At 36.7% G+C, this 25,915-nt stretch overlaps 1 protein-coding gene across 4 annotated transcripts in view; it reads right to left on the bottom strand.

The window, feature by feature from the left end:
- The window catches only part of KIT (KIT proto-oncogene, receptor tyrosine kinase), a 77,217-nt gene that overhangs the window by 19,634 nt on the left and 31,668 nt on the right, over positions 1 to 25,915 (bottom strand). For all 4 annotated transcript variants that reach the window (XM_039845237.1, XM_039845238.1, XM_039845240.1 and 1 more), the window contains exons 2-7: positions 23,793 to 24,062; positions 20,871 to 21,152; positions 19,683 to 19,819; positions 15,517 to 15,688; positions 11,539 to 11,728; positions 9,143 to 9,258 (exon numbers count right to left, since the gene is read on the bottom strand). In XM_039845237.1, the coding sequence (XP_039701171.1) occupies positions 9,143 to 9,258; positions 11,539 to 11,728; positions 15,517 to 15,688; positions 19,683 to 19,819; positions 20,871 to 21,152; positions 23,793 to 24,062 (1,167 nt within the window). The remainder of the gene's footprint in view (positions 1 to 9,142; positions 9,259 to 11,538; positions 11,729 to 15,516; positions 15,689 to 19,682; positions 19,820 to 20,870; positions 21,153 to 23,792; positions 24,063 to 25,915) is intronic.

Here is a 25,915-nt window from a genome sequence, read left to right as displayed (position 1 = left end):
GGGGTGGGGACGAGAGGAGAGTTATGCAAGTAACGGATGGACACATTTTTGAGTACAGCTCTTCACTCCCGATCACCTCAACCAAGTCCTGCTATAAATGCACACGGGCCCACCCTACAATCAGCAAAGAACAGACTTAAGTCTCCAGATAATAAGACTAAACAAAGAGGAATCTAGGAATGAATTTTTTATTGATATATAACTGACATATTAGTTTCAAGTGTAAACATAATGATTTGATATTAGTATATACTGCGAAATGATCACCATAGTAAATCTAGTTAACATCTGTCATCATGCTAGTTGCAAAAATTTTTCTCTAATAATGACAACTTTTAAGATCTACTCTCTTAGCAACTTTCAAATATGCAATACAGTGTTAACTACAGTCACCATGCTGTACATGACATTCCCAGGACTTGTTTTATAATTGGAAGTTTATATCTTTTGACCCCCCCGCTTCACCCACTTTGTGCACCCCATACCCCCCACCTCTGTAAACAAACCACTAGTGTTCTTGGTATCTATGAGTTCCAATTTTTTTAAAAAGATTCCACACGGAAGTGAGATCGTACAGCATTTGTCTTTCTCTGTCTAACTTATTTCATTTAGTATAATGCCTTTGAGGCCCATCCATGCTGTTGCAGATGGCAAGACTTCATTCTTTTTTGATGGCTGAGTAACATTCCACTGTACATATGTACCACATTTCCTTTATCTATTCGTCCATCGATGGACACTTAGGTTGTTTCTGGGATGAATTTGTTTTTCTGATGGTAGGTCTGCTGGTGTTTAATGGCAATACAGCAATGCTTTGTAGCAATTTATCACTTTCCTGATTTGAGTTTGAGTCAAATCTATATTCCTGCCAAAATACTGTTATAATAAGGAAGTTAAATCAGCTAAAATAGGAGCACTAAAAAAATTCAGGTTACCTTTTACTTATAAGAGAAATATTATACTTTTAAAAAATCCCCAGAATAAATATTTCGAAAATTTATTTTGTTTTGTACATTCTTAAAGATAGCCAGAAATTGGCATGTGGACACTTGAATAGAAGGTTAACAAACAAAACAAAACTTCAACTATAGTCTCTCGTATCTAGCTATCCTTAATAGAATGTCTTATCATTTTTTTTAAAAAAATCATTCTCCTAAGAATCATTCTCCACTCCTAAATAGGGGTCAGCAAACTTTCAACGTAAAAGGTAAAACGGTAATTATTTTAGGCTTTGCGGGCCATAGGGTCTTTCTTACAAACAACTCAGTTTTGTCATTATACCACAAATGTAGCCACAGGCTGTGAACAAACGCTCATGTCCATGTTCCAATAAAACTTCACTTATGGATGGACACAGAAATCTGAAATTTATTTTCATGTGTCACAAAATTTTCTAATATTTTTTCAACCATTTGAAAAAAAAATTCTTAGCTTACAGACAATTCAAAAACTGGCCGCAGGCCGAATCTGGTCCAAGGGCTATAGTTTCACAACCCCTGTTCTAAACAGTCATCAAAAAGATCTCCCAATTCCGAGTTAAAATAAACAAATGAACAAAAATGATGAAACTGCTTGGGGAAGGCATTCCTCAATCACTATGCTCAATTTACAGGAGCACCATGGCTGTGTGTTCCAGACGTGAGGTAGGAAGCTATGTACACACATCGCAGTGCAACTCTACTTGCTGCCGAGGAGTGCAGGCACGGGATACAATACTATCTTTTTTCTACTCCGTAAAAGTAGTGAATTCATTTTGCCTCATAATTCACAAGTGGAGGAGAAAGGTTATTGACACAATGCCCATGGAAAAATTATGTACCTATTCTTAGATGTATTTAAATTTCCACTAAATTATAGGTGACCCTGGAGTTTTGGTAACTTTGGTCACCAGGACATGCTCACTTGTTAGCTCTAGTGGACCCCTTGGGTCAGTGGCAAATACACCTGGATGTCACCACCTCTCTAGGGGACACAGAAACAAAGGCTTAAGTCCCCATCTATATTTGTAAATGAAGGGGACTAGTTTGATGTAAAAACACATGTGGCTCAACTGGAAAGAAAATTTCCAGAGTACAATTCCACTGATATAAAAGGGCCTACTCATGCTGTTTTTAGAAAACGAGTGCCCAATGCAGGGTCAATTCTAATAGAAGTTTACATGGTTACACATATCTAAACCTGTTTCTCCTGCTTTTCTACCAAAAACATTTACAAAAAGGCCAGACCACACCAACAAAGAACCTAACTATCTAGACAAGTTACCTTGTCCTCTAACAGGGGCAGCGTTTAAACAGATTCCCCAAATTAGCAACACACCTCACCAAACTAACTTTCTTATGAGACATGAAGGAAAAATAATGATACCAACACTTGAGGTTGGGGCGGGCGGGGGCATGGGACTCTAGTTCAGAGCCACATTTCCTAAATCTTTTCAGAATAGAAGAGAATCAAATTCCACTTTAAAAGTAGGTTGCCATGATATTCCTTTTTTCTCCCAATTTAAATGTCTATAGCAATTGTTGCATCCACAGAGATCCTGTTCATAAGGAGATATAAAACTGTCATATCAAAAACAACACTCATATCTCCCAAGCAATTTAAGGACAAAAATTCATTTCAAGTTCAGGAAGAGAAAATAAAAACAGAGTTCAGACACTGTCAGATATCTCAAATGAACACGTATTACCTATAAAAATATTAATGTAAGAAGATGAGCAGCTATTTTATAGAGATTAGGTACCACACTAAGAAGATTCAGAAATTATTCCTTAATTTAGAGCTGTCCTGAAAGCCAGCACTGTGTATCTCTCATGACATATGTTCAAGACATAGCAGCATGAGAGATCATGGCACATGATAACCTTATTGATTTCCAGGCACTTAGGCAAGGTTGCTCTTTTGAGATTAAACAACATAATTATAAGCTTTAAATAACTGTCTGATGGTGTTCTTTTAAAACTAAGTCACATCATTTCAGAGTCCCACTTCACACTCCACGATGTCTCAAAATTGCCTCAGACAGGTTAAAGAAATTATAAACTACGCAATGAGATAACAGAATGATGTTGTAGAAGAGTATTTCATGACATGGAAAGATGCTCACAATGCATTTGGTGTTTGGCATCAGAACAGAAGGTTGCAACGCAATAGAAACTCATGTTTGTGAAAAAAAAAAAAGTTTAAAAAATGGTCTGGAAGAATATGTGGTAAGGGACATATTAGCAATAGTAATCTATAAACCATAAATAAACTTAAAAGACAATTCAAACTGGCCTGATTCTTATTTTGCTTATTTATATTTTCTAGTTTTTCTATCCTTCACATAACATTTTTATAATAAGAAAAATTAATTTAAAAACACAAATATACAAAAATGTTTGCACAAACTAAGCTACATTCTAGTTACTGTGGTAGCCTTAACAGTACATTCTCAAAAGCAAGTAAATAAATCAGAAAAGAGTTCTATTTAACACTAGCTTTATTTAATGTTTAAGAATTCTAATAATATAGGAATAGCTCTAATAGAGTCTATCTAACAGAGGAAAAATAAAAAACCCTAAATGCAAAGCCTCTCAAGCAAAACTCAATAGATAAGTGTGTTAGCAGTCTTAAAGTTTTTAGCGTCTAACACAAGTATGGTTTGGACACTCCAATGTTTAGAAGGTCCTATCATCTTTTAAAAATGGGAATAGAAAGTAAGAGGTTGAGGTAAGAAAACAGTTCCATCTTCTCAAAAGGCAAAGTTCTAGTAACTAGGCAGTTCAAAAGTACGGAGCCCTTAAAAGGCAAGCCCACCATTATTATTTTAACCTGGGAGAAGGTCCTGGTGACCTCCAGCCAGGTGGGTGACCCAGATGGCTAGCTGGCAGGCAGTCTGAGCCCTCTATCTACATGGCCAGCCTGACAGGTCTATCTTCACCTTTGGCAGATGGCAGGCTGGGCATGTGCTTTATTTGTAGGATGTTGCATTTATAGTGGCTTCTCCTTAGAAGAATAGTTTAGCCACTCGTAACTGGAATTAACTATGACCAAAAATACATAAAAGGCAGCCCAGATTTTACAAATGCAGGCAAAGAGAAACTTTCTCATCAAGAGGCCTCACATTCTGGGTGATTTATTACTTGAAGTGATTTGGGTATACTGTATGATCTATAAATAATCGCTCACACCAGACAGGATGTTAATTATATAATGCAGTGATTTAGAAATAATACATTATTTAGCATTTCCTTAAATTGTTTCAACCTCCTGTTAATACCCTGCCATAAATGGAGTGAAATTGGTGACTTTTGAGAATTCATTTGGTGCAGTTCAACAGTCATTTGAAAATCCAATCTAGCTTAACATTACATGTGTTCCATGTAAACCCAACAATAAAAGCGAACCCTTTAGTTCTCTGTACCTTGCTTGTCCTGCCTGCCTTCCTGGTACTACTGCCTGAGTACCACAGCACCTCACTGGACTAGTAGGTTTCTCATTAAAGGATAGACCTTTAAGACCAGAGGGAGATCTATTTATGGCTGGCCCCTGGATATCATTTGCTAAAAATTTTAAATTCGTAATACTGATCTGGAAATGCTCTCAGATAACGTTTTGAAGTGTTATTTTAAGTTACCGGAAAATCAGCACCGCCATAAGATATCACCTCACATCCGTCAGAATGGCCATTATCAATAATCAACAAACAGCAAACGCTGGAGAGGATGTGGTGAAAAGGGAACCCTCACGAACTGTTGGTGAGAACGTAAACTGGTGCAGCCACTATGGGAAACGGTATGGAGGTTCCTCAAAAAATTAAAAATAGAACTACCTTACGACCTACTTATTGGTACATATCTCAAGGAAGCAAAGCCAATATCTTGAAGAAATAACTCCACTCCTGTGTTCAGTGCAGCATTATTCACAATAGCCAAGGTGTGGAAACAACCTAAGTGTCCGTCAAGGGATAAATAGATAAAGAAAATGTGGTGTATATACACAATGGAATATTATTCAGTCTTAAAAGAGCAAAAATCCTATCATTTGTGATAACATGGATAAGTCTGGAGGGCATTAAGCTAAGGAAATAAGCCAGACAGAGAAAAACACATTCTGTATGATATCATGTATATGTGGAATCTTAAAAAAAAGTCAAACTCATAGAAACAGACAGAGAAGTGGTTGCCAGGGCCTGGGGGCATGAGGCTGCGGGCGGAGAGAGGTTGGTAAAAGGGTACAAACTCTCAGTTGTAAGATTCTCAAGGTCTGAGAATCTAATGTATAACATGGTACCTATAGTTGATAACACTGTAGTGTATAACTGAAATCTTACCAAAACACAACACAGCACGACAAGCAAAACAAAATGGGTAAATGTGTGAGGTGATGGATGTGTTAATTAACTCAATGGCAGAAATCTTTCCACAATGTATTATATATTATATACATACACATACATATAACAAATCATCATGTTGGACACTTTAAATATCTTATAATTTCATTTGTCAATTATACCTCAATAAAGCTGGGAAAAAAAGGTTATTGGGTCTCCTTAGAATTATTCCAGGTTTAAAGAACAAATGATTTATCCTATTAATCATAATTTCCACAATTACATAAATTTGAAATTATAAGCCAAAATAAAATTATAAAATATTTATATTACTGATTAACATTTAAATCCACTATAAAGTCTGAAATTTATTCAAGAAATATTGGGTGGAGAGGGAAAGGAGCCCAGTGGATAAATTAAGGTTAAAATACACATTTGGCCTTTTATTCATACATGGAGGTAGTAAAAACCTTATTGTGTGACATTTATGTAACCAGAGACAGCAGGTTTCTAAAGTATCGCAAGCTACTTACAGAATCTTGATGTCACTTTTCTAACAACTCCAGGAATTTTGGGAAGAGTAGTGCCTATTAAGAAAGCACTTTGGGATAGTTTCTTAGTGTTTAGGACTCTATTTTTCTACCAATTTTGATGTGTAAGGAAAACAAATGGCTATTTTTGCCAAAAATAAATAAATAAATAAATAAATAAATAAAGCTTTCTTAGAACTAAGAATATGATTCCTATATATATATGTTTGATAAGCAATGCAAGAGTAATTATAGTAATGTCAAGTTCAGTGAAAAGATACAGTGATTTTGTTTTGTTTTTAAATAAAAACTCCCATCAGTTTCCACTGGATGTTCTGCTCAGAAACATGTTATAACTCTCGGCCATTATAAACCACCTTTAATATCATCGAGCCGACTTAACAGGCTCATGTAAATTATGGTTTGGTTAAAGAGGTTCAAAACAGTATTAAAACATTTTCAAGCTTTACATGTTACCTATTTGTCCCTTAACACAAACTGACAGGACATAATTTTTTTTTAAAGCCTCCCACACAAATGATTAAAACTAAATCTCTCCCCTTTTCAGTACACTCAAATCTACACGTGGGATTTTCAAAACAAATAGATTTTTCAACCACCAAACATTTAACCATTCAAAATCAAAAATTTTCATGAGCACCTCTCAAAGTTGAATCTATTAAGCAATTATGCATCAATGTCACTGAGAAAAAGTAGCTTGAATTTATGCACTAATACTATGCACTTATTATTCTGATTTTTATTAACTCTAATTTTTACAGAGTGCAATTTCTTGCATCCTTGGGACTCAGCTTATTTACAGAGTGAACCACACAGTAGTTCTAGGTAGTATTTGGCTCAGCTAAAATGTTATGTCAAAATGGACACAATGCTCCAATTTGAAATTTAGAAGTATTTTTAGCTTTTGATTTTAAGTTTTAAGATAAAAGTTCTTACCCCATATAGTGCTAACTAGAATTCTTTTTCAATTCCTCCCTCTTCTCAAAAAAACCAACAAAGAAATTAGCTAACTATACCTGTGAGAAGCAATTGGGAAATAATTCGCAAAAGGTGAATGTTTTAAGTTTCACATAAAAATGCTACCTCACTCAGAGTAATTGGAAATCAAGAAATCCCATGTGTTAAGTAAGTGAAATAAATGCCTTTAGTCAGTTTAGTGTTTGTAACAAACTGACATCAATAAAAAGACTTTCTGAAGAGCTTAATCTAAAAGGGCAGGGACTACACTACTCTCACCTATATGCCCAGTGTTATAAATTAGGAGCTCAGCAGATGCTGGATGGGTGTCTGTGACCCCGGCGCCAGAATACAGTTGAGGCCTCCTGCGTTAACAAGGAATCTAGAAAGGATCATTTGGTGAGGTTAATGCCATTTCCTATCTAGTTTCAAACAGGCATGAGTTCACCAGCAGAGGTGATTAATACTGATCCTGTCGGGTGGCAAATTAGCCTTGTAAGTAAAATGGTAGCAATTTTGTCACCCAGAGAAAAGTAAGGGTGACTTCAGAAACATCTTTCTAAGGTCAATGACTCACCACCAACTGGCAGACTACACACTAGCTCATGGAAGGATGAAAAAGAGTAAAAAAGGCAGATCTTAACGCCTACTTGGCCTTGAAGCCAAGGAAAGAGATATATAAAAGATGCTAACTTTATAAAATTACCAACTACTGAGCTTCTCAAAGGAAGGTCTGTGGAGCAGGTCACATCCATGATCTGCTGTCACTAGCCCACAGGAGGTAAGTACAGACACTGAGAATAAGCATTTGGAAGGAACAATTTGACAATAATTTTTGTATCTGTTGAATCCAATATTATCTATATACATATACATACACATATATATAATCTTGTATTTTGCATATCTGTTCTTTTTCCTTTCGCTTTTCTAGTAAATGGTTTTACCATAGTTTACAAGAAGGAGCAGTCCAGAATAAATTGGAAATTAAAAAAAAAAAGGTCCACATCAGAGCACTCAAAATAAAGTTTTGTATGGACAGAGAATGCATTATGATTGCAAGGATATTGACTTACCTGTACTGTCTCTTAAATTACTTGAATATTAAAATTTTTCAGAAGTAGGTAATTGTGCCCATGTGTAATACACTAAGCTCCTCTGATTAACATCTGAATTAATCTAGAGATATTTGAATTTCAGGCTAATGAGATATCATATAATCAAAACTGTTCCAAGGAACAGAGATATTAACATGATTCCCTTGGAAAAGGAGAGTTCTGTGGTCAAACAAGTTTGAGATATACCCTCCATCCCACAGCCCCCTCCTGGGAAGGCATAATACATATCGGCACACTAAGGGTCCTGAGAAGAAAAGTGTGTAACTGCGCAGATGTGATCTTCTTTATCTAAACACATATCTTGTTTGGGAATCACAATTTTGAAAATGCTGGTATAGTCCAAAAGACTCCAGATCAGCAATCAGAAATGTCCCAAGTATCACTCAGTAGCTGTTTCTTGTCTTCATTTGTACATGGATCATGCTACTCCGTCCCCATACCACTGAGCCATAGCATCAGTGAGATAACGATGTAAAGTCACAGCATACAGAAAGTAAGCTCCTTAAGGATGAGAAATAGGCTCCCATCCTACAGCCCAATGCACACGAAGTGCTCAGCAGTTTCTGAGTTGTTCTCTAGGGAATGTTGCCGGTTGTCTCCTCATCACCCCCTAAACCCAAGGATGCCTAATTCTGATGGCTGTTTTGGAGGCCATCCCTTGGAATTCTATCTTTGGAAGCCTCCTGTCCTCCAGTGTCCTGGCTGGTGTGGTGTGGCAGGTAACTGTGTCCCTTCCTTGAAAGTGCAGAAAAGTCCCAGAGGAGAGCCAGGAAGAAGCCCTGCACTTGGCAAACATCCCAGTTGGTGAGCATTATAAAAAAGAAATCATGTCAGGGCTTGATAGCATCTCTTTGCCACCCAACACCGTAATCCAGGTCCTATTCAACCTCTGGCTCCCCATTTCCACAATGAATAATAATACATTTTCTCTCAAAGAACTGTTATTTTTAAATTCAAAGGCAGCACCCAGAATTTGACCAACATCTACAAGGTCCCTTGGTCAGTGAAATGTAGGACAAGGAATTGGTTTCTGTACACATTCTTCCAACCACAAACCACGGGTCTTTGTTAAGGTCAAAATTATCATGAAACATTATTTGCATAGTACACAACGAGCTCAGTTTTGCAACTGTTACAAACATGAGCCACAATTTAAAATAATAAAAAAAATAAAGAAATAAGGAACCATTCGTTTTACTCACTGTTCACATAAACGTTAAATGTCACGGAAGAATCAACATCAGAATTGGACACTAGAAATGTGTAAGTGCCTCCTTCCGTCCCTTTCAATCTGGTTAGGTGAAGTTCAGTTATATATCTACAAAGATATGGCAATAAATTAATCACCTATAGAAGGCCTGCCTCCAGTGCATGTCTTTTTCACAGTTTCTATCTGGAAACATGTATTTAGAGAAAATACAGCTCACTTAACTTAGTATTATCAAGATCCACATTAACAAACACAAATATACACACATATAATTAATTTGGGATAAATGCCTGTCATGTGAGAATACTGAGTGGGAAAAGACTTTCTTGGCATAAAGGCCATTTCCCAGAGACTATAGCCTCTCCCTCCTCCTGTGCTGTCCTTAAGGCCACCTTCTCACCAGTGTCCTGAACTTGTCTGCCCACCTTTGCTTTGACATTGGCCTAGAAAAATCCCAGCGTGGCAGGCTGTCTCCATGCAGATATTGCAGAGCCCTCACAGCAAGGTCAGTACTGTTGCCCCCACCTTCCTTCTTGCAAGCAACACCACAATCTCTGGGATTTCCTCCTACCCCACTACTTCTTCTGAGTGTCCTTTGCAGTATTTGCTATTCAAGATTCTGTTTTACTGTAGGGCTGCCAGATACGGCTGTGTGGACTGAGCACGTAGGACTATTAGGGGAGTTACTAACATGGGCTCCAGTGTGGATGGCATATTCTGGGCAGCCCTCGACCCACAGGAGGTACACAACCAACTGGACATATGCACTGGTGTGTTAGACTCCTCTTGCACTGTACACACTCCCTGGGAAATCCACTCTTATACTCAAGTACTTGCTGTTTGTTCATACTTTCACATTTTTACCTCTACTCCAGACTTTTTTGTCTGTGCCTCCTCTGTAGAGCTAGTTCCATGCCGCGATGCCTCCATGCAGGGGATGCAGCTAATAACAACTCATACCTGCAACCTTCTCCCATGTCTTGTCCTTGAGCACTTAGACCCACTTAGAAGCTGACTGTATGCCGGGTCTACAGCCAATGAATGACTGACCATGGGAAAAAAAGGCCCAGATCCAGAGCACCACTGGAATCAGACTATACCTCAGCTTCACCTCACCCACTTCCTTTCTTTCCTCTTTCCCTCCCAAGCCTGATCCCCAACTCTGGCAGGTCTCTTTCTGCTGTAATAAAGCTCTTATCCGAGAGCCCCTGCCTCAGGCTCTGCTTCTAGGGAACCCGACCTAGGATACTTCCTTCCCCCTTGAACATCTCCTCTTGAGAAGCCAAGGTCAACCTCAAATTCAACAAGCCCTAAACCTGTACCCACTTCTTCTCCTTGAATGGTATCGTTTCTCATCGCCCAAACTGGCTGATGGACCCAAAACCCTCAGGGGCATCTTCAGCTCCTCCCTCTCTCTTCTTCCCCCTCAGTCACCAAGTCTTGGTAAGGGGGTAGCCTCCCAAATCCATCCTTGTCCCTCTAACCCTTAGACCTTGGCCCAGACCAATATCATCTCTAATTCACAGTCTTACAACAGCCAACGGCTCCTGACTGGAAAAATACACAAACTCTATCTAGGCACTTACCTCTTATTGGCCATTTGATCTGGGTCAAATTACTTAACTCAGTTTTATCTTCTATAGAAATGGAGAAATAAGAGTGCCCACTCATAAGGTTTGTGAAGACTAAAATTATTGAGTTAATATGCAAAACGTACTTGGAACAGGGCAAGGCAAAATAAAGTACACACAGCTTACATAAAGTGTTATTTATTACTATTATTTTTTGTTATGTTTTGAGGATGAAAGGAGAGGTCTGATGCAAAAGAGCTCATGTTCACGGCCTGACCCAAAGCTACTTAATGATTTACTTTTCTTGTAGTTTTAAAAAAAGGGTTTAAAAATAACTATGTACAGTGTCAGACGGGTAGTAGATTTATCAAGGTGATCACTTCATAGGTTATTTGAATGTATGTTCACTATGTTGTACACCTGAAACTAATGTAATACTGTATGCAATTGTAATTGAAAAATAAAAAAAAAATTTTCATAAAAAAATTATTAAAAGCACTAACTTTCTTCTTCCTCTGAAGAGAATTATTTGGTGTGTCCCTAGTACATGCCAGTCACTGCTTTGGAGTAACCTCAGAACTCTGGGAAAGAATAATCTCCATTTTACAAACGAGAAAACTGAGGCATGGATTTTTTTGTGTGTGCCCTAAATACACAGCACAATGAAATGATGGGATGAAGACTCAGGAAGCAGTCCCAAACTTGCTTCCATTCCAGGAGTCCTCTCATACATTTATGGGTCACAGAAGGAGGATCTGGTAAGCCAAGTACAAGAGAGGGAAAATGTATAATCTCCAGAGCAAGGCCTTGTTCTTACCTGATATTGCTTTCATTCTCATACTTGGGATAACTCTCCCACTTATCAGTGAAGGTTTTGTTCATATAAATCCACTGTAGGTGTTCAGGTTTCGGGTATGCCTCATATTCAACAACCAGATCTACATTAGCTCCATCATTTACAAATATTGTAGTATTTGCCACAGGGAAGATATTAATGAATCCTTTATCTAATCATAACAGAATAAAACAGAAAGAATCCATTATCCACAGCTACCAAGGAAAAATAAAACTTCTTTAGATGACAAAGATAACGAATTGATTTCTAGTATGAATTGGTAATAACAAGTAAGAATTTAAACTAGCCATCTGATATTTTATTTTGCTCTTGTAGAATCACTGTCATAAAGAAAGGACACACACTTGTAATGTTTATTCTCCTATCTTTGTCTCTCGAACAACTCTCTTAAAAATCTATCACCATCTTATAAGTTTTCTAGGAGTACTATTCTTGATGTTTATCAGGTTAAAAAGTATTTGGACTAAATAGTTAGCCCATACCCAGACTCAGTATTTGATAAGTGTATATTTATTTGCCATAAATATAGAAAAGAAAGCCATAAAAATGTTAAAAAGAATGTCTTTTAGTACCTGAAGCAAAATAAACTTAGGTCTCCTCATCATATTATTTACAAAGATGAATCAAGAACAGCATTTTAACAATCAAACCATATTTTTAACTAAACAGAACCGACTCCCATCAAACTTCTACAGAGGATGTAGTTTTCTAGGCTTTTTAGAAGCAACAGAAAAATGTCATAAAAGACAAATGTGAATACATAAACATTTTTAAATGTCTATATAGCAAAATTAAATAGGAAAAGACATAAAAATATAGAAGAAAAATATTTACACTAGTAATTAAAATAAGGGATCACTTTTCACTTATTAAAAATAGCATAACTTCAATAAAGCTCTTTCAAAAATAAAATATATCCATCCTATGGAAAAATGATAACAAAAGTAATCTGAAATAAACTCAATAAAGTGTGGTAAGAGTGGCACACTGAATGACACCCTGTAAATTGGCACAACTCTTAGAAAGCATTTAGTAATGTAGATTTTTCACAATTATTATTCAATTTAACCCTGTAATTTCCATTTGAGAACTCTTCTTACTAAGGTAGATAGCTACATATAAAAGAGATGCTATTTACACTAGTTATAATAATTTTAAAAATAAGAAACCAGTTAAATAAAGTAGCCCTTAAATGATCATGTAATATAAACAGATATTGAAAAAGAATATTATAATTGCCAATATTACTTTTATAGCTACCATTTATGGAATATTTACTATGTGCCAAGAAGTGCCCTAAGTACTTTAGCATATATTTCATTTAATAATTATGACATATTTAATCTTAAAATACTGAAAGAGAAAACTTATAACTCCTAATTTATAGATTAAAACAATTAAATCCTGGAAGGCCATACAACTAGCTACCCAATGGCAGAGCCTAGGTTTTAACACAGGTCTATGAGAAGCCAAGGCCGACCTCTTCTTACTGTAGCATATCCTAGAGTCTCTATATCCTTTCAGTTAGAAAAAGAGAGAGAGAGAGACCAATCAAGGGAGGAAGAGAGAGAAGGTGGGATTATAAATAAGTTTCAATTTTATTGTTCTATTTTTTCAAATTTTAAAGATTAGGAAATTTAAAATTATCATTCATTGTCTTTAGTGCTATTTGGTTAAATATGTCAAAGCCCCACATGACGTTGTCAAGATAGTATTTACTGACCTTTGTTTCCTCTAGATTCAGAATAGAAAATGGACTTCACCTGTCTTTTGTACGAATGGAAAAGGGATTTTTCAGGTGAGAATGGAAAATCATCCAAATGAAAACTGAATAGAGAAACCGCCACCTGTTCTAATACCTGAATCATAAATACCTGTAATTCTTTATGCTAATTTGGGTTATTCTGAGGGAACAAATGTTTCATCTGAATGCTACATTAAATTTTCAGGTTCTCAAGGTTATAAATTCTAACCACACAACGCAAAATATTTTGTGGAATCATTTCTCTCACAGTCACCATGTATAAAATATTTGTTTTAAGTTCCCCCTGAGCTTTCTATAACCTAGTTTGCTCAATATAGTTTTATGTCCTATAGTGGAAGAGAGCTTCAAATTTATGAAGTATAAGAATTATTAGAATCAAAGAACTCCAGCTAGGTTGTTATACCATAAAGTTGATTTTTTTCAAATACTTCTGCATTAAGAAATTGGTGGTGCATTCACATTTAATCAAGTACAAACACTATGCCAGGCACTTCTATAAAATCTACTGACTTTTCTCCTTTCCATCATCTTGGGAGGTTGAGGTTTTGTGTCTCAGAAGAGAAAATGCAGGTAGAATTGAAGTAGGGTGCATTCGCAAGTTAAGTGGCAGAGCCCCAACTCAAAACCAAGTCGAGGCCATCCTAAAGCCCTGTTCTATTACTCCCCATCATATCCAAATCCTACTCCCAGCTCCTAAAGAAATCACTTTTCTCTGTGTATCTTCCTGTTCTTGTTCCATCCCAACCCACTCTCAAAACAATCCAAAAACCAGATTCAGGTTTCTCAGCCACAAGTCTTGCCAGTTATACAGTTATATTCTTGGAAATTGATGAATGGATTTTAAAAATCTGATTACATACAACGATATGCTCAAAACATCCTTACTAATTGCTTTCTGGAGCTGAAGCTGATATATCAACATGATCCCTAATCAACTTAGCAAATTAGCACTTATGGAGTTTAATATTTTAAAAGCATAGCCTTCTCCTCAAATTAATAAATGGTTCACAATCACGTTTAGGGACAGAGTACTCTTTCTCTGTGCTGACTCTGTAACTGCAAGTAAAGTGTATTTTTCATGTTTAGTCTGGTGAAATACTTTCCACTACAACATGGGCAGAAACATCAAAATTATATGAGATTATCGTGAGATAAATCACAGACCTCTAACATCGCTACATAAATTATTAAAGAAATACGGGGAAAGGAGAGAAATGAAAACAAATATGGCATCATTTTATTATTGCTCATGATGAAGAATTTCTCCACCTACAAGCACTTAATCAAAGTCAAGCATTAGGAATAGGGTTGCATTAAAAAGACAAGACAAGAAATTAAATTCAAACAATACTCGGAAGAAAAAAAAAAGTGTAAATGAAGTAATTTAAAATCATTATTATTTTCTGTAAATCAAAAGCTTCAAATATTTCACTACACTCTTTAAGTAGACGCTTAGAAAACAAATACTTAGGGAAATTTCTAGAGTAGAGAAGAAAAGGCTAAACCAGTGTATATACCGGAGATGATGGGGTTAAGGGCACAGGTTACCATGTTCCAGTTTATGCTGTAAACTGCAGAACCAGTGACCCATGGCTCTATGGACCTCCTTCCTGAAGGTTCATGCTACAGCCTATAAGGTTGGAGGACAGGGTGAGGTGGGATGGGGAGGAGAAGTCCAATTCACCCTCTCCTGCTACAAAGCTAGAACCATGAGCGGTAAAACAATAAACCAAAAGGCTGAGGAGCCCCACCTAAAGATTCAGAGAAATATTTTAGGCTCTAAACATTCAAGCTCCTCAAGAGAGAAATTCTACATCTCTTTCCAAATTCAAGTCATTCAGCAAGAACTAGAATTTCTGGAAAAGCTCAACTTGTATTTTATTTGTTTCGTGGCGAAGGGAGGGTAAGTAGCACAGAATATGAAAGGTTTGAATAACTTCAACTACAGCTTTCCACTTCTCTCTATTAAACTGGTAGAATTTGCTTTTGTGCTCTAGTTAGAAGAGGCCACAATGATAATTTTATTCATTCATTCATTCACTCATTCAGTCAGTCAGTCATGATAAAAATTTCAAAGATTCTGTTCAACATTCCATTTATGTAAAAAGGAAACTATAGAGTAATTCCTTCTTTCACTACTGCCAGTAATTGATAATTCCCTTAGAGATATTTACCTACTACTTCCAAGGTTGTTGTGACATTTGCTGATCCAAAAGTATTATTGGCATAACACATGAACACTCCAGAATCATTAACTTTTGCTGAGCTGATAGTCAACCTCTCCTGACGTAGGAAATTGAAGTCACCCTGATGCCAGCTATTCCTCTTTACCTGTGCTTTAGTCGGCTGGTTTCGGAAGGAGAGAAAAAAAGTAAGATTACCATAAACTTTATATTCAGGATCTTTCCTACATAAATTAAAAATAGCAGCAATTAGCTTCTGCATATTAGCATTCATTATACTCTACTTAAGGATAATAAAGCATCATGACAAGTCTGTCATTGGAACACTTCATATTATAGGATTATATTGAAAGATAGTCATTAGCGATTAGAAAAAAACATGAAAATTCATTTAATAACCATAGCATACATGATTCCAAATTATTCGCAGTGCTAAATATTTTTTAACAGTGCCAAATTTTAAAAGTCAATATATAAGAAATACTACAGAATACTGATATTTTACAATAAACTAGCATACTTATGTCATATTGGTATTTTGTTATATATTTTTTCTACTCTATATCCCAGTGATTGAAACACATTGCTAATAATGATCATGTTCTATTTTATTAATGTGTATTATTTTCATGAATAAAAAGAGAATCACAATGTCTACAAACTAACCTGGAAATTCATCCTACAGTTTTTATTTACCCAGAAAAAGTTTGGCAACTATTAATGGAAGTTCCAAGATATATAATACATAAAACTAAACCCCAAATTATTTAAGCATGAGCTGAAGAGAAAAGATTGTGAATTTACCCTCATGATATCACCATTCCACTCTTATTATTTGTCTGTAGACAAGACGTGGAAAGATTTCTTACATGGACAAAAACAATAATATAAACTACAGCCACTCTCTGAAAAGATTTAAAAAAGTAGCTTATAGCTTTTTGCATCTTCCAAATTTTCTGAATTGTGACACATTCTATTATAATGGAGAAAAAAGCAACTAAAAAAAAAAGGAAGTAGACAGGAGCTTATGTTGACATGGACCGAGATCAAGGGTGATTCGCTGGCCGGGCCGTGGTGAACCTGTTAGTGTTAGCCCAATCTGACAGTACTGTAAATCAGAACAGCCCTGCTGGAAAAGCAACCTGGCAATGTGTTCATACTCCTGATCAAGTCCAGCGAGTTTATCTCAAGGGAAAAAGTTCAATAAAAAACAAAACCTCTAATATGCTTACTGCGGTGAAAACTTGGAGATGACCTAAATGTCTATCAGACATCAAAATTACGAATGTGAAAACAAGAAAATGTTTATATTACTTTAAAAACATAAATTGAGTGTTACTTAAAACTGCAACCATGAGATAATACATATGCATGGGGGCAGAGAAAAAAATAAAAAAATAAATTGGGGCAGTATGGTATTTATAAGGACTAGCCACATATGATGAGCACTTAAAATGCAAAACATCAAACTGAATTGTTAAAAATATAAAATAGTCCCAAATTTTAAGACTTAATGTGGAAAAATAATGTAAAATATCCCATTAAAAATTTTATGTTAATTACATGATAAAATAATACTTTTGATGTAGTGGGTCAAATAAAATATATCTTGAAAATAAACTTTACTTTTTTTACTCTTTGTCATGTGCCTCCTAGAAAATTTGAAATGACACAGGAGGCTCACAATATATTTCCATTGCACATTTCTCGTTATATTTTTAGAAAATTTTTTACATGAAAATAAGCACACATAAAAGGTGACTGCCAAAGTTGAATGTTTTGAAATAAAAAGAAGAGAAACCTGGTTTTTGTCAACTAATTGTGAGATCTTGGGTAAGTCAAAGACACACCACCAGTCTTTTGTTTTTAAAAAGGAATGAGGGAACAAAGGTCTTTAAAGGCCTGTCCAGTTAGGAGCACTGTGTAGATTTAAAGATCCTCCCTTCTAAGAGATTTTTCTAATAACTGACTAATAACTGACAGAAATCTGCCATTTCGCTGTTAAGAAGATACAATAGCATGGTGAAGTGACATTTTCTCTAGCCCTTCCCATTCCATCATGTCACAGACTTCTCCTCTGCAGAATGACAATGGACAGATAACATACCAAATTCTAGATTTAAGGTATTTTCTTTCCAGTTCTTGTAAGAGCCTAAGAGCCTACCATAGGGAGGTGAACATGTCAGTGCCAGAAGAAATAGCTTGGTCATAAATAGCTTGGTCAATATCAACACCTAAACCCAAAGACCATAATTTAGGATACTGTCAAAGACCACAAGCAAAAGCAAGTAAAAATATGAGGACTTATGAGCATAAGAACAGCTAACCAAGACTCACAAGTGTAGAATACACTCCAAGATTCTCCAGTTTTAAAACAAACAACTGCAAAAAACTCTGAAACAGTGAGTTTATCCTAAATTTTATTGTGAATCTAACTTATTCTAAATGGTCAGAATCAAATACTGCAGATTTTTAAAATAATGTGATAGTGCTAAGTATTCCAAATTACGCCAAAGGATATCAATAAAAGATTCATGGATGAACCTTGGCATAGAGCCATAAGCCCCATCTGCAAGTCACACACTACATATTGTTTGCACGTGATTTGGTTTTCCTTAACCCTTGGAGGTGCACATTGGGATTTCCCCAAAGGGCTCCCAACACTGAAGGCTTATCTACCAACGCCAGTGGATTAATTGGGAATGGCATGCAGGGCTCTTGGGAAAAATGGTTCAGAACAGAACTGCCTGGGGCAATTTAATTTCTCATCTCAAAAAGGCTAATTTTCAAGTTATACAGAGGCTCAAATACACACACAATCTAAACTGTTCTCTCATCTGAAATCAAGGGTTATAGAAAGCCAATTAACATAGGCTTGCATTCCTTAAATTTAGTCAAAAATCCATACATAAGCTATTGTTTTTTATTAAGTTATATGACCATGGAAACTAAAACTTGTTTCTCTGAGCCATTGGTTTGCAAGAACAGGTCAAGAGGATAATCCATTCTCCTAGTCAATTGCAGGCTTCACTTAGCAAGGTATCATCCATCACAGGTCTATATGAATAGCATCATAATGCTTTGCATTATGCTAATGATCATGGTTACTTGTTTAGCAAAGGCATTTTAAACAGGCATGAAATTGCCATTGTTGAATATAGGGCATGAGAAGGAAGAAGAGAAAGAGGAGGAGAAAAATATAGCATTTTGTTTTCCAATGTAATGCATACATGTGTACTGAAGAAAAACCACAATAGCTAATTAACTAGATAGCCTACAAAAATTATTGAAAAATCAGTCAACAGAAATTTTAAAGCAGAATATCAGGGAAATTAGACATTTAAAAGTCTGTGCTATTAATATGAGTATTTATTAATATGAGTATTTCCTTTATCCATATTGAATATTTAGAGAGAAATGAAAACTTCAAACATAACTGGCTAAATTTATTTAATTTTAAGATATACCTAACACAGTAATCTGACATATGGTAGACATTCAATATGCATTTGTTAAATGAATACGAAACTAAACATCTCCAAATGTTTTAGATTAAAGATAACCATTTAATTAATAGCAACTAAAACAAGTAAAAAACTATTAGCAACTTGATCTCAGGTAACCAGCCTCAAAGGAAAAAAGTCAGATCCCAAAAAGTAACTCATCTCTCAAATGGACAGGCCACTTGGTCGGAGCGGGAAGAGCTTCCTGGTTAATATCTGAGAACTTTTCTTCTTTTTAAATATGGAAGGAAAAAAATTGGCAACTCTTTCCATTACTTTAAGTAATCTGGGCTGAATAGTATTGATAATTAAAAAAAATACAAGGTATTTATGTTATTAGTTTTTTTAATTTTCCTACTAAAGTCATTCAAAGAAACATCACGAAGTAATAACTTGAGTCTGAAGTTCTCTCTTCGATTTGCCAAAAATAAATGTACGAAATGACATTTTCTTGTTACCAATAATGAGTGTGCACATCTACATATGGCGTTATGAAAATATGCATCTCGACACGCTCCCAGACAGTTCTACCTCAGACGGACGCACCAGCTGAGCCATGCTCCCAGGACAATTAACAGACTTTTAAAAAATGTGAAAATATCCCACATAGAGAGAATGACATACTGAGAAAAATTAAGGAAACGATTCACTCACCTGGCTGTTTTCTTTTATCCACATTGAGTCCACAGAACTAGACACATCTTTTATCAAGCACATCACTGTAAATTCTTCCCCTTCCCTAAGAAGATAGCTTGCTTTGGACACAGACACAACTGGTACAGCTCTGATAGCTAAAATAAAAAGAAATGTGACCCTCAAATAATTTGTTTTAATATACATGACATTTTAACTTATCATTTTTCCCCAAATGTACACAGCTTATTTCGTCTTCTTTTAAGCAAAACATAAAATATGGTACTAACCTATCTGTATTACCTGCATATCTGAAGACATCAGCAATTAAATCACGCATCCTTCAAGTAAATTCACTAATACTGAGTGAAAAAGATAGGAATGTCCACTTTGAGATTATAATGCTCCTGGACAATGCTATTTTGAAACAGGTAGAATCTCTGGCATCGTGAAGTGGCTTTAATCTTTACCTCACACAATCTGGATGGTTTCATGAGGACGTGGCCTACAACTAATTATATTCTTGTAACCAAACAGGTATCTTTCCCAAGCACTTTAAAAATAGATCTTGCTTGTTTCTGAAAATCCCAGGTCTTAAATAATCAAATTTTCCTTAATTCCAAAGAGCATACTTTTTCAAAACTCTTAATAAATACTATTCAATCGCTGAATGCCAGTTGGGATAGAATGAGATAATCTCTGAGATAGAAAATCTAGATATCCTCCCGCTACTAAAACAGCCTACATAATGCCACAATAATAACAAGGTCCACAATCAGTTGGTGCATTAAAATAACTAAGGAGAAAGTCGACTCATGTATCAATAATAAACCAAGGAATGAATAATCCTTGTAGATTTACATGCTAAACTTTTCAAATAGCATAACTAAAGCTTCTCAATGGGTTTCTCTGGAAAGGAACACTTTGTGCAATTATGAAACTTTGAGGTGTACTGGAGCCAGTAGGTTTAACAACTGTCCCCAGTCCCAGCTAAATGACAATCTATGGTAGACACATCCAGCTGGAGGCAGATGTGGACTGGTCTCATGGGGTTGGGACTGTGAAATAAAGAATTCACAAGCAGCCGACATTATTTGGAAGCTGGGGGATTGAAGAGCCAGCTGCCTAAGGTGGACCAGTGCAAAGATAAGTTGTCTTCAGATCAAGGAATGCTCTGACTCCCAGAAGAAAGTAAGAAAGGGCCTGTACCTGCCCTCACTTTCAGAGAGAATTTCTTCGACAGCACTGACTTGCCCTTCTTGTCCGCAGAGCAGTGTAAGCAGAGCCGATGATACTCGCGCTTCACATTTCTGATCGTGATGCCAGCCTTGGGATCAGCGACAAACGTCAAGTCCTTGGGAAGAGGTTTCCCCTCGCATCCCATGAGGGAGTAATTGCTCACTTCTGGGTCAGTCAGAGGACAGCGAACGAGTGTATCATTGCCTTCTTTCCCATACAAGGGAAGGTCAATGAGGAAAAGCTTTGCAGGATCTATAGCATATTAAAAATCAGTAGTTTAAATGGCTGGTCGCAGGCACTAAAACATTTTTAAAAGTTCAAAAATGTTACCTTTCATAACAATTCCTAGTTGCTCAAATGGCTATTGACTTTTTTCTTTGCAGGCAAAAGTAGAATTTATCCAAATAATACTACAAGAATTTATCCAAATAATACAAGTAAGAGTTAACGTTTATTGAACACTTTTCATGTGTCAGGCACTAAGCTTGGACCACTACACACTTTATTTCTTTTGCTCCTCAAACCACTCCTATGTGAGGTGCACTATCATTATCCCCATTTCATAGATGAAGAAGCTGAAGTCTCAACAAAGCGACTCTCCTGAGGTGACATGGCCCAGAAATGAATGTGCAGAATTCAAACCCAGGTCTGAATGGTACCACAATTTGAGCTCTTAAAACTCTGAGAATATTTTATTACAACCATTACTCCTTTTCTGCAACAGGTAATACTTCAAGAAGCATGAGTCAAGAATAATCCACCTGATGATACTTGTTAGGGTCAGGGAAAGGTTTTCTTCCCCTAACCCCTCTGTGTGGGCCCTTTTCAGAGTTCTCAATCTCCGGGATCTTTCAGCTTCTGGATAGAATCTAGAAAACTATCGACAGGCCACCAAGTATAAATAATATGTAAGCCTCACTCTATTCTAATTCTTTGAAAGTTATGTTTAAATATAACTTCTGGAAATCAAATAATTTCAAATCCACAAGGGGAGTTTATAAGTTTCAGGAATGCCGTGGCAAATAATTTATCGTCTAAACTAGGACCCTTGTGAGTGAAAGGGGGTATTATTAATAATTATGCCGGGACACCAGGTGTGGATTGGGAAAGCCTCAGGCAGACTGGGACCCTGTGTAAACACAGACAAACCTCCTTGTGTATACACAATATGCTGTTACCCTCTGCTGTATAAAGATAATATAGACATACTGTTGGGACAACAGATTACATCTAAAATTTGCTTTTTGATTGTCCTTTCCAGCTGGAAAGTTGGTATTCCACAAAAATCAATTTAATATAGTTAAAATATACTTCTTACCATTTAATTGTGACCAATTTTGAAATAGTTTTCCAAAATGAATTATGCACTTCCCAGCCTTACATTTATTCTGCGAATAAATTACTTCACAATGGGCGAACTATGCTCCAAGTCCAGAGGTGGTTATTTTTCCATCTACTCTTTCTCAGTCGCTCGAGTCTAGCTCCTACAATAATCCCTGACTTCCTTCGTTGCTATAACATAGATTATGTAAGTACCCAAACATGTTAAATAAATAATTAAGTATAGTTTTAAGTTATTGAGGATGACTTCCTCTATAAAGAAAATTCGTGAGCACTGTGAGACTGATTTGACTAATTCAGCAGTTTTCCCCATTTAGTCAGGTGTCTGCCCATCCTGTTAATAAACAGAATGATTCTTATTACCATTGGGAAATTACAGTATACTTCTGAATGTCAAAGAATAGCACACAAGTTGGCTCAACAATTATGAAACCATACCCAGAGGCTAAGCTGTGGCCTATCAAAGTGTATATCTTTTCAGCTACCCACCTAAGAAAGGACAACACATAAACTAAGGAGAGGCAGTCAATTTCATGGTAACCTTTATAGCAAAGGTGAGTCAACTTTATTAACCCTTAATAGAGCTAGAATTTACACAATTCTATCTCCCAAATAACAATTATGTAAACAAGACAGAGCAGGTAATCTTAACCAAATGTTGCAGTGAGGAACTAAGACTCTTGAGGTTGCTCAGATTTACAATGTGGGATAAACTTACTCATTAATTATTCCACAATACCATGGACGAAGCATCCTACTCATGCTTGTTTCAATGACAGCCCCAGTCAAGACACGAACCCAGGACGAGAACTAGGCCTCTACTTCGCCTCCTGTAACCTGGCTGGTTCTCTTAAGCTTCAAGTACTTCAGTTTTTACATCAACGAAAAGGTACTCCTCCCCAATTCCCCCCACCTCACCCCAGCAAACCACCTCTAGAGAAAGATATTAAAAGCACAAATGCAGATGCATCAATGAATTCAACACAGGAAATGAAGTACAGAAATCCAACTACCATGTTTTTCTTTTGTTTTTAAGAGGTCACAACTTTTTGAATGAATCAACCGACATCTATAAAGAACCTAGGAAAGACAAGGATACTTTGCTGACTGAGTTATTTTTCTAAGTTTACTCCCTAAAAGTGGGTCAATTCTTTTGAAGTGTTGGTCTGTTTAGGCCTTTAGAGATCTTTAGTTCCCTGAAGCATTTTTACTAAGTGGGAATATCTGAGATCTCAAGGCATTAAAATGCAGCCTTCCCAAAGGACCTAATTTATTCTCAGAGTTTACTCAGAGCAGCAGGACAAATGGGCTAACCATATTGTAATCCCATTAGGAACAGCGTCACAGCCTTGCAGACCTTCAGCTGGAGTCATACCCAAAGCCACAATGTATTAAAAGATAGAGAATCTAACAAAGAAAAATTTATTTTAGGCTTTCTATACCAAGTCAGTAATATTTTACCTATGGCTTAGTCATCTATATGTCATCCATAATTAAGAACAGGATATTAAGATCTCTAAAGCACAGCATCAAAGAAAGCTGAACACTTACCTCTAACAAACACGTAAATGGAACTGCTTAAGCCGTCCTTATTGGTGCATGTGTAATTGCCTGTATTGGTGGCCTCTGCTTTCTCCATGACCCATTCATTGTATGTTTTCTCACTCAATTGACCCAAGGTCTCAAAAGTCCATTTGACAAATCCTGGATCAGTGCACAACAGCCTAATCTCATCGCCAACACTGACTCTTAACTCTGATTCTGCTGGATGGATGGATGGTGGAGATAGTTCCCCTGGACTCACAGATGGTTGAGAAGAGCCTGCCAAGAAAAATGAGAATCGTGTTGAGTAGGATCTTTTTCCTTGGCGAAATAAAGCATTTCTTCCAATATTGATTTCCATCTTCTGTGTACTCTACAATAAAAATAGGACAAAGCTGCCCTGTTATTTATAGTTAGAAAGTGTTCTGTTTAAAGTTTCTTAAGTTCATCTATAAAATTAAGTTACTTTCTGCAACCTTTTATTAATCCTTGGTGTGCAAGCCAAGACTTGCTGGATGCCATGGCCTTCTCTGAGTTATAAAGCTAGGTCAAGTTTCCTTTCTGAATATGGGCCATTACAATGGTACTGTCATGCTGACATCCAGCTTAGAAACAACAAAAACAAAACCTCACACTAAAAAACTATTGGCCTATGACTCTTTTGGCAAAATGTACATGACCATGACATAGCTTGGCTTTTTCTTAAAGCTTTGTGAATTCAATTATTTCTATGCAGTTCTCCGTATACAGTGATAGTCATCAAAAGAACTATTTAGGAGTTCAAAACACTAAGGCAGAAAATGAAAATCCCATTTTAAAGATCAGGCCACGAGATATTTCATGGCATATGCTGGGTTGCAGCCTGATCAACCTAATGCCTAGAAAGTTTTCCTAGGTAGAAAACTAGATTAAAGATGCAAATTTCAGGCTCTGAATACAAAACGTGAACCTTAGAAAATTCACAACAGCCAATTCATTCACTCGTGCATCTGTTGCGTGAATGCAACATTCATTCATTAATTATGATCTTATGGTCTACAAAAGCATCATCCAAGGTGCTAGGGGGAAGTCCACATAAGTGTGACACGTGATCCTTATACATAGCCTGACTCCGGGGCTTCAGGAACTCATTGCTCAAGTGTCAGAATAAGTGAAACATAGCTACAAGATTTAGGTTTAAGCTGAAGAAAAAGTAAGAAATGGCCTGGACCTAGATGGTATCAGAAAAGGCGGAAGAGAAGACAAAACAAGAAAAGAGCTGGCACACAAGGCATTTGGAGCTATAAAGAAACCAGCCTGGATGGAAATAGGGTTCCTTGTGGAGACCATGAGAAGAAGTAAGATCAAACAGGCTAAGTAGGATGTCCAGAGCCCTGAACATCTGGTATAAATATCTGAAATATACAATAGAGACCATGTAGAAGTCACCACAGGTTTTTCAGTAGAAGAGAGACATGCACAGGAAGATATCAGAGATCAGCTAGATTCAAGGAGATCAGTGAAAAGCTCTGGTCCTCAGAGAGGCAAAAGCAATAAAGAACCCATAGTAAGGATTTGAGACTAAAGAGAAAGATCTAATATACTGTCCGAGGAAGAATATGTTAATGATTATAGGGAATAGCATAATCAAAAATACAAAAGGTTGACTCATGGATGACCTTGGTGAAGGACAGAGAATAAAAGGTCCCTTGGTGAGGTGGGCTGGGACAAGAGGAGAACAGAATTCCCTAGGGGACTTTCAATCACTTCTTCAGTTTCATGGACGAAATGGCTCATGTGCATAGGATGTGTGCCTCCTCTCCACACATTCTCTACATGGAGAAAAGAACTAACCAGAGCTGAAGGAGGAGTAAAAGCCTTCAGGCCAGGTGGAGAAAGGGTCTGGTGGGAGGAAAAGGCAGCAAGAGGCAGGTATACCAGGAAACTCTCTGCAAGTTCAGGCTGGCTGGGGCGGGGAGGGGTGAAGTGGGGGATGAAGACATGGTCAGAAAGGGACTGGGACAGGAAAGTAGATGGGCTTCAACCTGAACTTCAGATAGTGGAGGCAGAGCAATAATGTGTGAAGTTAAAAGACTGAGATCAGATAATCAAGGGGAAGGGTTTTTGGGAAAAAGAGGAATGCACTGAGTACC

This window comes from Pteropus medius, unplaced genomic scaffold, assembly GCF_902729225.1.
Source record: "Pteropus medius unplaced genomic scaffold, Ma_sr-lr_union100, whole genome shotgun sequence".
Classification (NCBI taxonomy): Eukaryota; Metazoa; Chordata; class Mammalia; order Chiroptera; family Pteropodidae; genus Pteropus; species Pteropus medius.
This window is presented reverse-complemented; position numbering and strand designations above follow the sequence as displayed.